We start from the raw sequence: 14,956 nt of genomic DNA, 5'->3' as shown, positions 1-14,956 counted from the left end.
CGTTTAAATTCCATAAACAGACCTTGATGCTTCGAAATTATATACTTTACATAATTTTTTTCTCGGTAACAGGATTCTCATGACTTCTTACCTATCGGTATTCCGTTGATTACTTATAACTTTCCTTGGTACGGCAGGAAGTTATTTTTAGCTTCCGCGACTTGTATTTCCAAAAGTGCAAATAAAATCAGTATTACCATTAAATCCCTACTGATTAGGTAGTGAAAAATATTTATTCTTCACAAGGTATAGCGTTGAGCTGCTATGCTATTTTTTTATCACATTCTGCTTAATGTATGGTAAAAATTTCCTTATGAACCAAAGTTATTCCAAAATTTTTGGAAATAATTTTTTTCATATCGTTCTTGCCTCTTATATTTTTAAATAATTGGTGAATTCTATAATTTTAGTAACCATTTTCTTCACGAGTAATTATGGGTAACGTGGTATATGTAATGCTACATTAAAATTGTAAGCCATAAATAAATATATTTGAAAGTTCTTTATGTTTAATTGCCCAAGTTTTTCTTATAACTTGCAAGATAAATTATACCTATTCATCGATTTTTCTCATACAATGCTATATTTGTTTAGGCGATGACATTAGAATATTTCTGTAATGGAAAATTAAATTTATGGATCAACTCTCTCTAGATTCAAGTCGACCTGGAATCGGTAAAAAGAGATATTTACGGCTTGTTGTAGCGGAACTATGACTGAAGAAATGACAAGACTGGATTGTCAATGCAAAATGCATTTACACTAAATCCCTTGGCTCATCAGCATCACAATGCCATCAAGGTTAAAACCATTCCAACTGCAATCATTTAATGATTTCTATTTAGACGGAAAGTCGAGGTAGGTGAGAATTTCTCCCAAAATATTTACGAATATTTTCAAAGGCGCCTACTCGATCCATCCTCATATATTTTTATTTGTTTACCAGCGCTTTATTGTAAACTGTTTTTGCACTGGTACTTACTCTTAACCGACGCATTTTTAGCATTCATGCAACGCTTGAAAAGTAGGACGCGTAACTTTTACAGCCTTTCATTGACACGGACTTATTCAAATGAACGTTGACAGTGCACCTGCATTTCTGGGGCCGCAGTTGACGGCTCACTTGCATTTTTCCGGAGACATCGAAAAGCTTTCTCGCGCGCCGCGTCCGTCCGACTGCCGAAAGGCAGGCGTTGCCATTTTTTAGCGAGGAGTAAGTTCTGGCAAGTGGAATGGAGTGGCCTCTCTGCCTCGAAGCTCTCTCGTCACACACAAGCGTCCACTAGGCTCCATGTCTGAGTGATAGGTTTTTAAATTCTACTGATGCAATCTCAATGTGTGTGGACGGGGGGAGGAGTTGACTAACTGAAGTTCAAAGGTTCATAAGATATTTCCAAAATGCAATCATTCAGGATTACCATGCATGGTTTGTGGTAAGAAATGTTGGAAATTTTTTTACTTTGTTTAAATAAGACATTGCACAATGTTTTTGTGGCTAATTTGTGGAAATATTCTGAATATATTGTTCAATTTATAATTTAATCAGTATTCAGAATTACCCCCGTAAATATATCAAGTTATTTGCTGATTGAACCAAAATTATGTGATATAAGTCTGTTTGATATAGTCGTTGTTTCAATGAGAACAATATATTGCAGGGGAGCAGATCCATTGCATTGTTTTCACGGTATTATATGTAGCTAAATACTTCAAATATTGATGCATAAAATATTTTATTTGAATCCTCTGTAATCGTTTCCGACTAACTAAATGCAACAAGTCCAATGAAAGTCCATAAACAATTAGTTCATTGATTTTTTTTCTTTTTTTCATGAATGTGGAGTTGTATCATTATATTGTAGAAAATATTTATTATATTATATATATATATAAAAAACTTTTTCAACTCACTTCAAGAAGTAGGAATCCAAAATTGCTAGGAGGGGGACAATTACTGTTGTCCTTTCTGGAATGGTCGTTTTTTTCCTAAGAAAAAATGCTTTCCTTCCAGGTCCTCTATCAAGAGAGTTCTTATGAAGCGCATCCACTCATTTTTTTAACTTTTTTCTCAAAATTGATTACCTAATATTAAGGTAATGGCCGAATTCAGTACATACCTTAACTTTTCCATTCCCGTAAATTTAGGCTTTACCGGGCATCTTTATTAGTCTAACATTAGCTGACAAAGAATATACTATGATAAGAAGTTATTTTTCCAAAAAGCAAACAACAGTGTATCCATATTAACGTCCGATGAAATTAGGTAGCTTGGTGAAATAATTTGGAGGGGTTACATATCATAATCAAACACTCATTATAAAATGGTTGCACTACATGCTGTCTTCATTTCAGCAAAACATAAAAATGAATAGGAAAGTATTTGAAGAAATGCCGTAGATGGTTGGTATAAATAACAATAAACCGAGTTATTTTTCATCCAATTTAATGAAACAGCTGGAATTTTTATTAAAACACAAGTGTAGATTGCATTTTATACACATTTGAAAAACTTTCTGAAGCGCTCTCGGAGTCATCAGGTGACTCTGGTTCCAAATCTTCATATCTCAAGCTTCCAAAAGGAAGAGGATCATTGGTATCCTCTGGTGGTGGTCTATATATTTTCCGCATGTATGTTTTTGACTTCAAGGATATGTATTTCTTATATTTTTCACACTGCCCTTGAATAATTTATAGAACAATTCCGGTGCTTCCTCTCAAGATATTCGTAATATCTATCAACTGTCAGTGGTCAGTTCCTGTGGGACTTCATGATTCAGCGATCACATCGGAAGCAATTAATAGAGGGAACAAGATCAGTAAAGAAAATCTTCTAAAATGAACCCGATGAACCGATTTCCTCGGCATACCCCATTCCGTTTTTTTTACCAAGAAATACTGTCGAAACTCCTCAATTTTAAGTTTATTTTACGAGAAAATGCGTAATATAGAGATATTTCGGAAAGCTTATGGATGCCCTTTACTTGAACCTCTCCACTTTGTGTCTTTCCGCTGCATCTGCCGAGGCGGTGGCAATACACGCTCGTCCCCGGATTTTCTCCTTTTTTTCTCTCTCGTCTTCCTTCATTGTTTATTTTTTTATTCCCGTGTCCTGCGTGCAAGACGCTGGGCGTGACTCCATCCGCCCGCCCCCGACCCCTCAGCCCCTCCGTATGACGACAGCCGCATATTCCGGCAAAAGTAGAGAGCAAGCCTGCATCCATCTGCTAGCAGACTCCTCCACTTTGGCTGCCACCGCTTTGAATCATTTTCTTATTTTATTTTCTCAGGAATGCCATTGATTTCCAATCTTATGCAGATATTTTTAAACCAAAGGAAGAATGTAAACTCTCCTGCGCATACAAAACCACTTAGATGTATGCAAAGATTAATAATTAGCCAATGAAAATACTGTATAAAAGTTAGGACAGTGCATACTTCTGAAATTTGTTTTTCCTATTCCAGAGTTTTGTTTTGTTATCGAATGGTTTCGCACCAACCGGGACTATGGTATTATATGCTGTACAATAGCTAAGTATTTCAGTGCCAATGAAAAAAAGGTACTAATGACTTTTACTCAGAAAATTCTGCTAATTGAATTAATTCGAATCATCTTTCTATTTTACTGAAGGAAATATACAAGCATATATTATGGAAATGGTAAACTTTCCAGTTTCAACGAGTTATCCACGTTTTTGTTCAGCATTCGTAGAAAACCTATTAGAGTATACCTCAAATGCTTTACTTTTTCACTACCGATAGCTTTAAATCCTTCGAATCCATTAATGGATGTATTAGAAGTGTGAAAGGGCCGTAGGGAAAGGACCTGCCCCCCCCCCCCAAATCTGAATGTGGGATAATTACCTACTCGCTGTCTCGTTGGAGGTGAGTTTTACCTTCACTATCGAAACCAGTTTTGGTTGATTAAAACTTATTAAAGTCGGTTTTATTAGCTAAGTCGGTTAAAACTTATTAAATGTGTACACCGATTTGTAAGTGTACAAATTTTGTTTCATCTAACCTCGTAAGATGTGATGCAAATATATGCAGGCTTTACAAAGTAGTTGAAATTTTAATGGCCAATAAAACTGTAGATATTAAGAAAAAATTGAACAAGTTTCACATTTACGACGAACCTTTATAGTTTCCTCAGATTAATAAAAAAAATTCTCCACTTTTCATCTACAGTATTAAATTTCTTTCACCGATGTATGAAAACGAGTGCTCCTAATTCAGTCCCTACCACAAACAGATGAAAGTTTTCATTATCAAGTTTTACAACTTATTTGCATCGGTAATGGCTTTTATCGATTTAATGAATCCTTTTTAACACATGGCTGATTCTATTTTCAATCATAGCTAACAGCATCCTCAATGCCATAGAATTAATTGTTATGGAACAAAGAAGAAAAGCGGCCAGTCTACCGATAGTGGCGTACCGAACGAGTCCAATAATTCATTAGTTTCATATCACTCAATTACGACTCGTGCAGGTAATGAATAACCTTTGCTAATGTGGAATTTCTTAGTGGATAGGTTTCATGAGAGCGTCATTAATTATAACGGTACTGTACATACTTTCGAAATCAATGCTTTTTAATTTTTGAATGAAAGGAAATTAAACTCAATCCGGTACACCACTGACGCTGGTATGTTAGAGATATCATTTTTAGTTATCGATTTAATTTAGATTTTTTAAATTTTCATTTAAAATTCATTTAATACATTACCTTTTCGAGGTATTTTATGAATTAATTTCATCCAATTATCTTTATGCCTTATATGTTACCAAAAATGTTCGCGTCAAATATTTGAACGCTCATTATTAATAAATATTGTGATTATCACCGATCCCCATGCGAGCAAAAACGGGGTCATATTACAATGCTAAAGCTTTTTTTTGCTATGAAAATTAGTGTTCAGCGTAATATTCGCGAAGTAAGGTACTTTTTTCGACTGTGCAAGTGAATGTGTACTTCATAATTATATTTAATAATTAATCTGCATGAATCCCTAAAATGAAACATTATACTTTATATGCTTAAATAACGTTTATTTGTACAACATATCCAAATAAAATTTACATACTTGTCTAGTCATACTCATTACCTTCATAGATTATTCTGCACGTCTTTCTTCTTAGTGTTAGAAAAACAGTATCAATACGCACCCTAAATAAAACTGCTTGAAAAATCGCATCTAAAATATTCTTTTTCCTTTTCTTTCTAGCCACTACTGTCGTCTTACCTGAGGGGATACAATTTCATTCCTATTCGTTTCCTGCTGCTCAATGCTGACGTCATCGTGCGCTGCCCATGTGACACAAATCGTCAAGAGGCAAACGGCATCGCCCAGGCGCTGTTGGGAGCGTCGCGGCTATCAAGTTCACCACGACTCCACCCGTACAACCGCTCCCGGAGCCACATAGCTGAAAGGGCTTACAGTGATCGGATTGTGGGGATAGTGATTGAGTGTTACTGTGTCATCGTTCCTTTTCTTTTTCCTTCACTCGTTATCATCCCACCATCTACCTACGGCAACGTGTGACTCCGAACTTTATGCCTGAAACGCGATATTAATTCACTACAAACACTCTTACTGTCACCAACCTGTGCGCCGCGTTGTGTTTTTTTTTTCTTCGAATATCTCGCGGATACAGTGGGATGGTGCTTCAGAGTGGAATCAAGTGGTTCAATCCTCTATCAGTGTTCCTGATGTCAGGTGTTTGGTGATATTCTCAGGCTCCTAATGATATTTCTGTTTAATTTTAAAACGTCCGCATTACGTCTTACGCAAATATTCTGGATCGGTGGCTGATACTGAGGAGCCTTTAACTCTGTATCCTGTTCTGCCGTCAGGCCTATGACGGAGCTCATACCAAATCCTAGAAGTCTTCCAATATTTATAAATACTTAATTACGTAAGAAATGAACGAACCAGTGCCTGTTGAAGGTAGGGATGGAGAAGGTTAAGCTTCTGCTTTCTCCGTTTTTTTCTGATTGGTTGAATTGGACGTTATTTCCTTTGCAACAGGCTCAGTTTTGTGGAAGATAAAAATCCCCCGCCAAATTCCGGAGTTGATCTGTGGAATTATTTTACCCCCTTGCGGTAAGATGAGAAATAAGAAGAAGCAAGTTTGACGACCTGAACCCACTGTGGAGTGGGAAAATGGGAACTTAGTTTGGAATCGACTTGTGTTTGGGTTTTTATTTTTAAGGTATGATTCTCCGTTCCTGGGGATTTATGTGTTTGGTTTGAAACAAATAAAATCTAATACGATTGGTGAACATTTTCGGTTCCCATCCGACTTCCAGTGCAAGTGTTGTTTCAATAGCATTCAAGTTATCTTGTTCGAATTGTGTTGCCAAGTGCGTCTGGTTATGCCCTCTCTTCACTCCGATCGTGTTAACAGTTGAAAAAATGATGGCAGCCTGGGATACTCATCGCCTCTTCTCGGTTTCCGTTGCTGTGTTGGCGGTGGTGCTGGCTTTACAGAGGAGTTGCAGAGCCCTGGAGCTAGGTATGTCGCATTTACTTCTTTTAACCTAAATATGCTAATGCTTAGTTTTAATGGGTTCAACAAATCATTAAAGTGACGTGCCAACTGTACTTCTGCTTAATAGGATATTATTTTATTTTCTAGATGCGTTGAACTGTACTATATTTTCTGACGGGCTACATATCAGTGACTTACAGCCCTAGTTCTGGTAACATTCAATAGAAAATGCATTTTTATCAACTGATATAAAAATCTGTCCTATCATTCAAGACATATTCGCATAAAGTAAGCAAAAATTTTCTATTCGAATCACCTCGGTCCTCGCCACTGTAATCACTTGACTACTTTCAGGAGCTCCTTAAGGCCTGGTTACACGGTACATTAACACGTACAAGTTAATGTACGTTTGCGTGAATGATTTTGGTGGACCGAAACGGAACATGTACGAATGCATGAACCGAATTAGAACAGGTTCTATTTTCTGTTCATGCATTCGCACACGTTGGGTGGTTACACGGTACATTTTGGCGTTCATTCTCGCGTTCATACATTTAGACATTAACCCGTACGTGTTAATGTATCGTGTAACCAGTTCTTTAAGGTCTGCTATTGTTTGAAATTTATAATCTGAACCTAAAAGTTTGCTTTTCATGGTTTATATGTGTTGATTCGTTTCGTTATATTTGCGCTGATTTGTATGATGCCACAATCGCATTCACTTTTTTTCTCAACATGAATTTATTCTAATTGTAAGTTTTTAATTTATGTTCATTTTTCATTCTTATTGCAATTTTGATGCGTATCTTATAAAATTATTTTAAATCCATTATTGATGAAATCATAATTTCACTTTCGTGCAGAGTATAAGAATATTATTTTCCTTGTAGCTGAATTTCTGTTTTCAAATGTGTTTCTATTGTTTCAATGCCGCTGGAAGAAAATGTTTATGTATAACTCATGTGCTTTCAACGCCCGAACTGTGACATTAACTAGTCTTTCTTTGTACGTTAGAGAAAGAATCTGGCACAATATTTCAGTAGAGAAACCGTGACTCACTGGTCTGAGCGTGTTTCCCCCGGCCTATACACTCCTGTGTTCTTAGGTGCTAATGGCGTGTGGTTGATCTAAGATTGGGTGACAGTGTTCGAAAATTGCGGAAGCCATTAAGTGACTCAATACTGAGGTGATTTTTTTTGTGAGGAATAAAGTCTTATCTTTCAACCAGAATGGATATCCCCTCAAAATGATAAGAAATAATGCCTGTTTGTCGTGTTTTAAAATTGTTTCCCAAATTTTGAACTTGGAATGTTTGTACTGAAATTTGTGCAGGAGTGAGTCATCTTATTTGACCTAAATTCAAGCCCCTTATTAAAATATTCTTTGAACTGTAGATCTACACTGACTGCTTTTATCAATTTTAGCCCACTTTTGTTCGAATCTATATTAGTTGCATGTAAAAATAAATAATTTCTCGTCGGTAAATTTTAATTAATTCTTACCTAATTAAACCATGTACTCGATTAAACCATAGAATTAGATGCATGTTAATTCCTGATTAAATGGAAATTAAAAACTTGGTGGTTGAATTATATGGTTTGCTTGGAAATTTCATGTCTTTTTCAATTAATAAAATGTCTATGCCACGAAATTTAAATATTCCCGAACTTTCTTGACGAATAATATCTGAATTTGAAATAGTTACACACGCCATAAATCAAGTATTTTATTCCGCCCCTTCTAAAATAACTCTTTACATTCCTCAATTAACAATTTCGATAAATACATTCCTTCTCTTCATGAATGCTAGGTCAACTCAAAAGGCATTTAGTACATTATTGAAATTCCTCGGTAATTTTATTTTCATTCCCGATTCGTGCCAGAAAATGGTGGAAATTGACTTGAGTAACCTTTTTATTCTGTTGATAGTGAAGATTCTGATCTTGATATAAGGACTCGAGGTTAATGTGTCGCGTAAAGAAGAAATTAATGGGTAACAAAAGCGTTTCCCCACTTTTGGAAAGGGGCATCTTCTTACTTCTCGCCCCTATCTCCACTGGGATACGTACACTACCGATTCCTACGGAAAATTTTACCGGCATTTGAAACGTCCGAAAAACTGCTTCAAGTATTCATAATCACATTCGTGAACGCGCGCTCCCTTTTCCCATCTGTGCATGCGGCACAGATGACGTCGTGCCAAATGCACGATTGGGCACTAACCGTTGAGTCGGACGTGCTAAGGGCGCACTTTGCTCCCGCCCAGCGATTCAAATTCCCGCCAGCCATTAAGGGCCATGAAATAAATAGAAACAACTGCCACACACTCTCCTCCTGAATCCATGGTGGGTGCTTAAAAGTTAAACTTCCAGAATAATTGAAGCGGTCTACATGGCCAATTTTTCCCTCAATGATTCCAGTTGAGCAATTTGGATTTAACTCCTTGAGAGAGGGATTGCAATTTATGCACTGAATTAGAACGTAGGGAAAATAAATGTGGGATCTACATTTTACGGATTCTCAAGGATGTGCCTTAATGCTCATTTTTAACATCTATTATTATATCAGTTTCATGTTTAAACAAAGTTTTCTACTTTACTCTAGCATAAGTAATAATAATAATAATTTTTTTGCAAGCAACTCATGTCATATCCGTTATCATCGATCATTCAAATACCAAAGAGAAGTGTTTTACAGTGTTTAATAAGACCCAAATGCAGTAAATGCTCTTATTCTACCATTAAAATGTTGAATATAAACTGGTGAAATTCAGCATCAATCACTTTTTATATATACTTAAGATATTTTCCTCTTGGAAGATGCATACTGCTGAAAAATAAATAGCCGTATTCTATAGTGCTGGAATTCATGACCAAGATGAATAGGAAAACGTCTACTACCAAATGAAGAATGGTAAATAGAGTAATAAAACTTACCGTCAATGCATAAACAAGTGTTTTCACTCCCAAAGTCCATACGGCCCTAATTATTCCAACTTTCAAAATATGAATGTGTATTAAAACTATCTCGAGGAATATACATTTTGAATTGGATTTATTGATAAATTGTAAAAAGTGACTCAATTGAGTACCTAAAAGTACCTTTCAAATGTCCTAAATCGGTATCAATTCTACTTGTTCAATTGCACAAGTATTATAAGAATCTAATGTTTTAAAAGAATAAGCGCTTAAATTTTTTTGGGGCCTTAATACGTGATTGTTTAGAATTCATGCATCAATAATTATTTAAATTTTCTAAATTTCCATATATTTAGATTAATTTTTTCTGCAATGTAACATCCATAGTTTGCCACCACCGATCTAAATAAAGTTAAATATGTGAATTTATCTCATTCATAGATTTTTGGAGCAAACTGAATATGCATTTCATTAAGTGTAATATAATGTAAGCTGCCGCTGATTATATGTTTTCAAATAGTTTTTATTTCATTTGAATCATTAGCAATATGTATCATAAAGTTACCATTAAATATATATTTTCCGTACTGATATTTTGAGTCACGCATCAGATAAGCAATGACATCGATAATCTAAATACTTTTCATTATGTCAAATATATGTACAAGTACATATAATTATATACCTTATTCAGTTTTCCACTTCATTTCAAGTAAAAAAAGGACAGTTTACCTTACTTCCTATCAATATTTGCTTTATAAGGCAAATTTTCAAAATTATTTTATACATTTTCTCGATGGAAATGAGAAAATAATATTAATTTATGATGATTTTTCGATGCAAAATGTGTGTGAATTATAAAAAAATGGTGATTATAAAAACAAAACTGAACGGAAGATAATTCAATTCTTACCCTAATTTTTATAAAATTCTTGCCATTCATTTAGGCGTATGCGTAAACATATGTGCCAAAAATATTTGTGTAGTTTGATGAGATGCAATGTAGTTTTTCAGAACTTACTACATATTTAGAATAGCCTCTTGAGACTTTTTTTAACGTGGAGCATTGAAACTGCAGCTTATTTATGTTATTTTACGCTATGCAACTAAAAGGGAAATCGGTGACTGTAAATGTGACACTCCATATTAAAGTATTGTGTAATGTCCTTACTGCATCCATTACATCAAACTGCTTGCTATTTTTTAAAGTTATTTTTAGTAGAAATTAAAGTAAATTCATTACTTTTCTTAATTGAAATTCGTGATAATTCTAGTTAAAGAGTACACTAATTCTATGTTTGTGATTAATTACTCTTATTACTGCACTAGGGATTTTATATTCTTCAAGTGATGCGTGGTAATTACAAAAGAAAGTCAAATATTGTCACTGCATAGCATCACTAATGATGTTTTCTCATTTGTATATTTGCTGTGACGTTGGGTCGTTGCCTTAAGGTCATAGGCAATAATTTGATTTTTCATGTATATTTGCGAGATCCCTTACGGTGTACGCACAATCTACATTTGCACTCCTAAATTGAATTTTTTTATCCGGAACCGGCAGGTTCCCTTAAATTTTTATAAAATAAACATTTTGAAATAAACACATAAATGTTACTTTTTGATTAAAAAGGCAAGTGATTTTAATGATCACCATTCCATTTGAACGCTCTGGGAATACAGAGTAAATTTAGTTTTGCATATACCTCGATGATAATGCCCCAAAGGTCCTATCTCTTTATATCTGTTGATATAGTTTTATTGATGATAATGAAAGAAAACTTAAAAATCAGCTTCAAATTACGTTTTCCCGCATTATAGTTCAATTCAAACTTATTAATTTAAAAGAAAAAAAGGAATATTTCCGTTTACGGTTTGGTGGGTTGCTAGCAACGATGTCGAATATATGCGCGAGCGGTGAAATCATAGTTTTTCGAACAGTGCAGATCATGAAGGTTGGGGGTCACATGGTTCTCTTCCTGATTCGATCTTGATTTCGGTTAAACTATTAAAAGATATTTTCTCAAAGAAAATAACCGTTTATTCATAAAAAAACAATGCTGGATTTACCCAAAAAACGCAAGGTGACTTTGATTAACATTTGAAAATAAGTTCTCCGTGGGTACAAGAGAAAAGGACTTTTCAAAAATCCCTCACCTGTCGTTATATGGGCAGGTACTCAATTAAGTTTCAGATTAATTAACGTAATTTATGAAAAACATACCATCAAATTGTTCGTTTCGATAATTCTAAATTTTTTAGCCTTGTTTTGAATTATACTTTATTTTTACACTCAAATATCACACACACGGAAAACGATAAAACTAACTGGGAAAATGAGTCATGAGGCAAATTATTATTATCTATAAGGAAACCTCCTGATAAAGTTCTTTACGAACCACATTTGGTATTTAGAATTGGGAATATTCAAATAATAGTTATAAGAATTAAAATTAGTGACTACCTTGAATGTAAATAATTTTTTACAGTGATTTTTAGCTGAAACCGTTGTCTAATACGACGAAAGTTTATATAATGAATGAAAAACTTGAATACGTAAAAACGTGCGATGTTCTTTGATCTGTAAGTCACACTCTTATGCAATTCTTTTCAAAGTTCTACTTCGGCAATTGCAAAATTATTAAAATTCAAAAACAAACCTCGCTAGGACGGAACACCTGATATGCTGGCGACTAAACCAACCCGAGAAATCTCCTTAATCCAAAAAGTATTTCTAACCGTATAGGTTAAAAAATTTCAAATATACTATAGCAAATTAGAATTTAGAATCTATTTTTTTCTCCATCCTTATCATCTAGAGAATTCATTGTATTGTATTGGCTTTTCTCCATACTTATTCTGGGGTAATTACGGGCTTCCATTCTAATGAAAGCCAAAATTGAAGAATCTCTCGAGAGAAATCGATATTGCCGGCCTTTGGGTACTTGGTAATGGTAATTTGCAAAGAAATATTGGAAAATATTCGCACTAAAGTTTTTATTCCATAGAATCTCTGTCGTAGGTTTGCTTGCATGCTCGAGAATATTTCCTTTTCTTGTTTATTTGGTACTTGTTTTGTCAAAGGATACAGTACACCGCATTCAGTTCTAAATATTTAAAACACATTTCCATTCCAAGAATTCTCGGTATTTGCTTAGTTGGTAATTCTGTATTTTGTACTTTGATTAGAATGGCATAGAGCTGAAATGCTGCACAATGTCTTACGGCTCATGGTTCTTCCAATTTAATTCCATCATGTTGCTAAAAAAATTACTTAAGTTGTATTTTAAAATAAACATATTCTATAACAAAAAAACATCACATCCGCTTTTTCACTGTTTCATGGATCATTCATTTCATAACGATCATCGATCATGAAATTTATTTGTAGCATTGAAATTTTATATTTTTTTAAATTAATATTTTTGTCCCTCACTCGCACTTTATCCCATCATAGACTATTTCGTTTTTTTCTTTCCAAGATAATAGTTTTGTATTTTTTAAATAAAACAAGGAAATTATATTAGAAAATATGAAGTTGAGAATCAAACCTTTACCGTGTTTTAATAATATCAGCTATTTATGTAAATTTTGGGTCGTCTTATGCTTCCATGGGATTCAGCTGTATCTTATTAAATATCCTCTGTGAATTTTAACTCGTAGTCTTCCTTGAATTGATCGTTTGACCATCTTCTTTCTTTCATTGAGTTATTTTATTTCTCAAAGATCCTAATACCCCCTTCCAAAGCTTCTACAGCGTGTTCGATCAACTTTGAAGCTTCATTAGTCACCTTAAGAATTAAATGATAAAAAATGTACGCCTATGAAGGTAGAAAAAAGTCCTTCCGATTGATCTAGTCCTTTCTCATTCATCTTCTCATTGGCACTGCACGTGCGCATGTTACGGCACGCATGGCTGGACTTGAAAGTCGTGACCCTTATTGTTCCGGCTTCGGGTTCGACTGTCACACCGGAACGGTTCACGAATTCTAAAATCCAACTGGACGACCCGAAAAAATAAACGAGGGGAATGGAATGGGACGCGCGCGAACGGAAAGGGAGAAGGGGGAGGGAGGTGGATTGGGTAAGGAATGGGTCGGTGGGAGGGGGAAAGGTGGGGAAGGGGTAAGGGTGGTTCGCGGGGGGTAGGGTCGTAGGCAAAAAGGCAAGCGGGGGGAATGCTGTCGAAATTTCCCCTTCGAACCCAATATCTCCCACTGACCTCTCCCTCTCCACGACCAACGGTCGATATGTGATGGCTGGGAATGCTTTGTGTGTGGCGTAACGGAAGGAGCAGCCGGAGTGGAAGTTGGTAGTCTTCGGTGATGAGAGCGGCCCACTATTCCCCGCTTCGAATACCTTTTCCATCGATATGTTCAGTACGATTCGAATATCCGAGGATCCAATTCCATCGCGCTCAGCTGTTTTAATTTATTAAATAGTTTTATTAGGGATTAGAATTATATTTCGTTTTTTTTTCTATTAAATCGTGAAGGTTACATTGTTGTGGTAAACAAAGTACTGCCATACACTTGGCTGTACCATGCTTCCGTGTTTAATACGTTCATTCCTGTGTAGTCATGGCTCTGGCCTGGGAGATCTTTAAGGTATTTAGGCGTGCCTTTGATATGCCGTAAAAGCTTTGAATCCGTTGTCTCTTTGCATTTAGAGGCGATTCTTTCTATTCATGTTTATGTTAGTGGCAAGCACACTAACTGTTTAGTAATAAAGCAGTGTATGCATGCTTGGTATCGCACTGGCTCTAAAGTCTGTTTTGGATATTCGAGCGAGCTGCCTTCTTCTTATACCACCTCCCTATAATCTGATGTCTATTTTTGAGCCATAGAAGAAGCATCTCTTTTCTTGTACTCTACTCTTAAACTACCCTTTTCTGTCACTGATAGTGGAATATTGTAGAGAAGATGAGCCAAAAATGATATACGCATGAGAGACTTCAGAGTTATGATTTTGGGATATTTTTAAGGAGACCAATTGGTTTATAGCAATGCGATGAACTGCTTTAATGGATCCTCGTTTATGTAAAATATATGTCCCTACATATTGAATTATCTTTGCCAAGGAAGGGAAATTTTCGCGGAAAAAAATGGAAGCTTTGAGTTTTGTGATACAGAATTCATTTCCGATAATATTGGCAACTTTTTTTCATAATATCACTTTATGTATGATATATTTTTCATGATTCATCACATTTTTAATCTCTCATGTTTAAATTTCACCTTGTGCCAATCTTTAAATGTGTAGCGACGATGATGTTGGGAAACAGTGTGTCTCAATTTCCAGCTGACGATGAAATATTGTTGAAAAAAGGGAAGTACGAGGGAAGTTTTTTCAACCTCCGATAGCTCAGCAAAACACCATACAAGCGACAGACGGGCACTGCTCAGGTAGCTGAGCGCACCACCACACCACGGATCCGCACCACACGCTGATGCAATTTCTGACCGTAAGTTGTTAGTTTAAGGTAATTGTCAGCCTCATCAACAACACTGCCTCAATTGATTCTCCCGCCAAGTAAGTACTGCGG

At 35.4% G+C, this 14,956-nt stretch overlaps 1 protein-coding gene across 3 annotated transcripts in view; it reads left to right on the top strand.

Annotated features, from left to right (window-relative positions):
- LOC124159493 (discoidin domain-containing receptor 2-like) overlaps nucleotides 1–14,956 on the top strand; it is a 655,398-nt gene that overhangs the window by 296,673 nt on the left and 343,769 nt on the right. For all 3 annotated transcript variants that reach the window (XM_046535354.1, XM_046535345.1, XM_046535336.1), the window contains exon 3: nucleotides 5,227–6,517. In XM_046535354.1, coding sequence (XP_046391310.1) covers nucleotides 6,418–6,517 — 100 coding nt within the window. In that variant the 5' untranslated portion in view covers nucleotides 5,227–6,417. The remainder of the gene's footprint in view (nucleotides 1–5,226; nucleotides 6,518–14,956) is intronic.

Source organism: Ischnura elegans, chromosome 1 (assembly GCF_921293095.1).
Source record: "Ischnura elegans chromosome 1, ioIscEleg1.1, whole genome shotgun sequence".
Taxonomy (NCBI): Eukaryota; Metazoa; Arthropoda; class Insecta; order Odonata; family Coenagrionidae; genus Ischnura; species Ischnura elegans.
The sequence above is the reverse complement of the archived record's forward strand: the minus strand, read 5'-3'. Positions and strand labels throughout refer to the sequence as shown.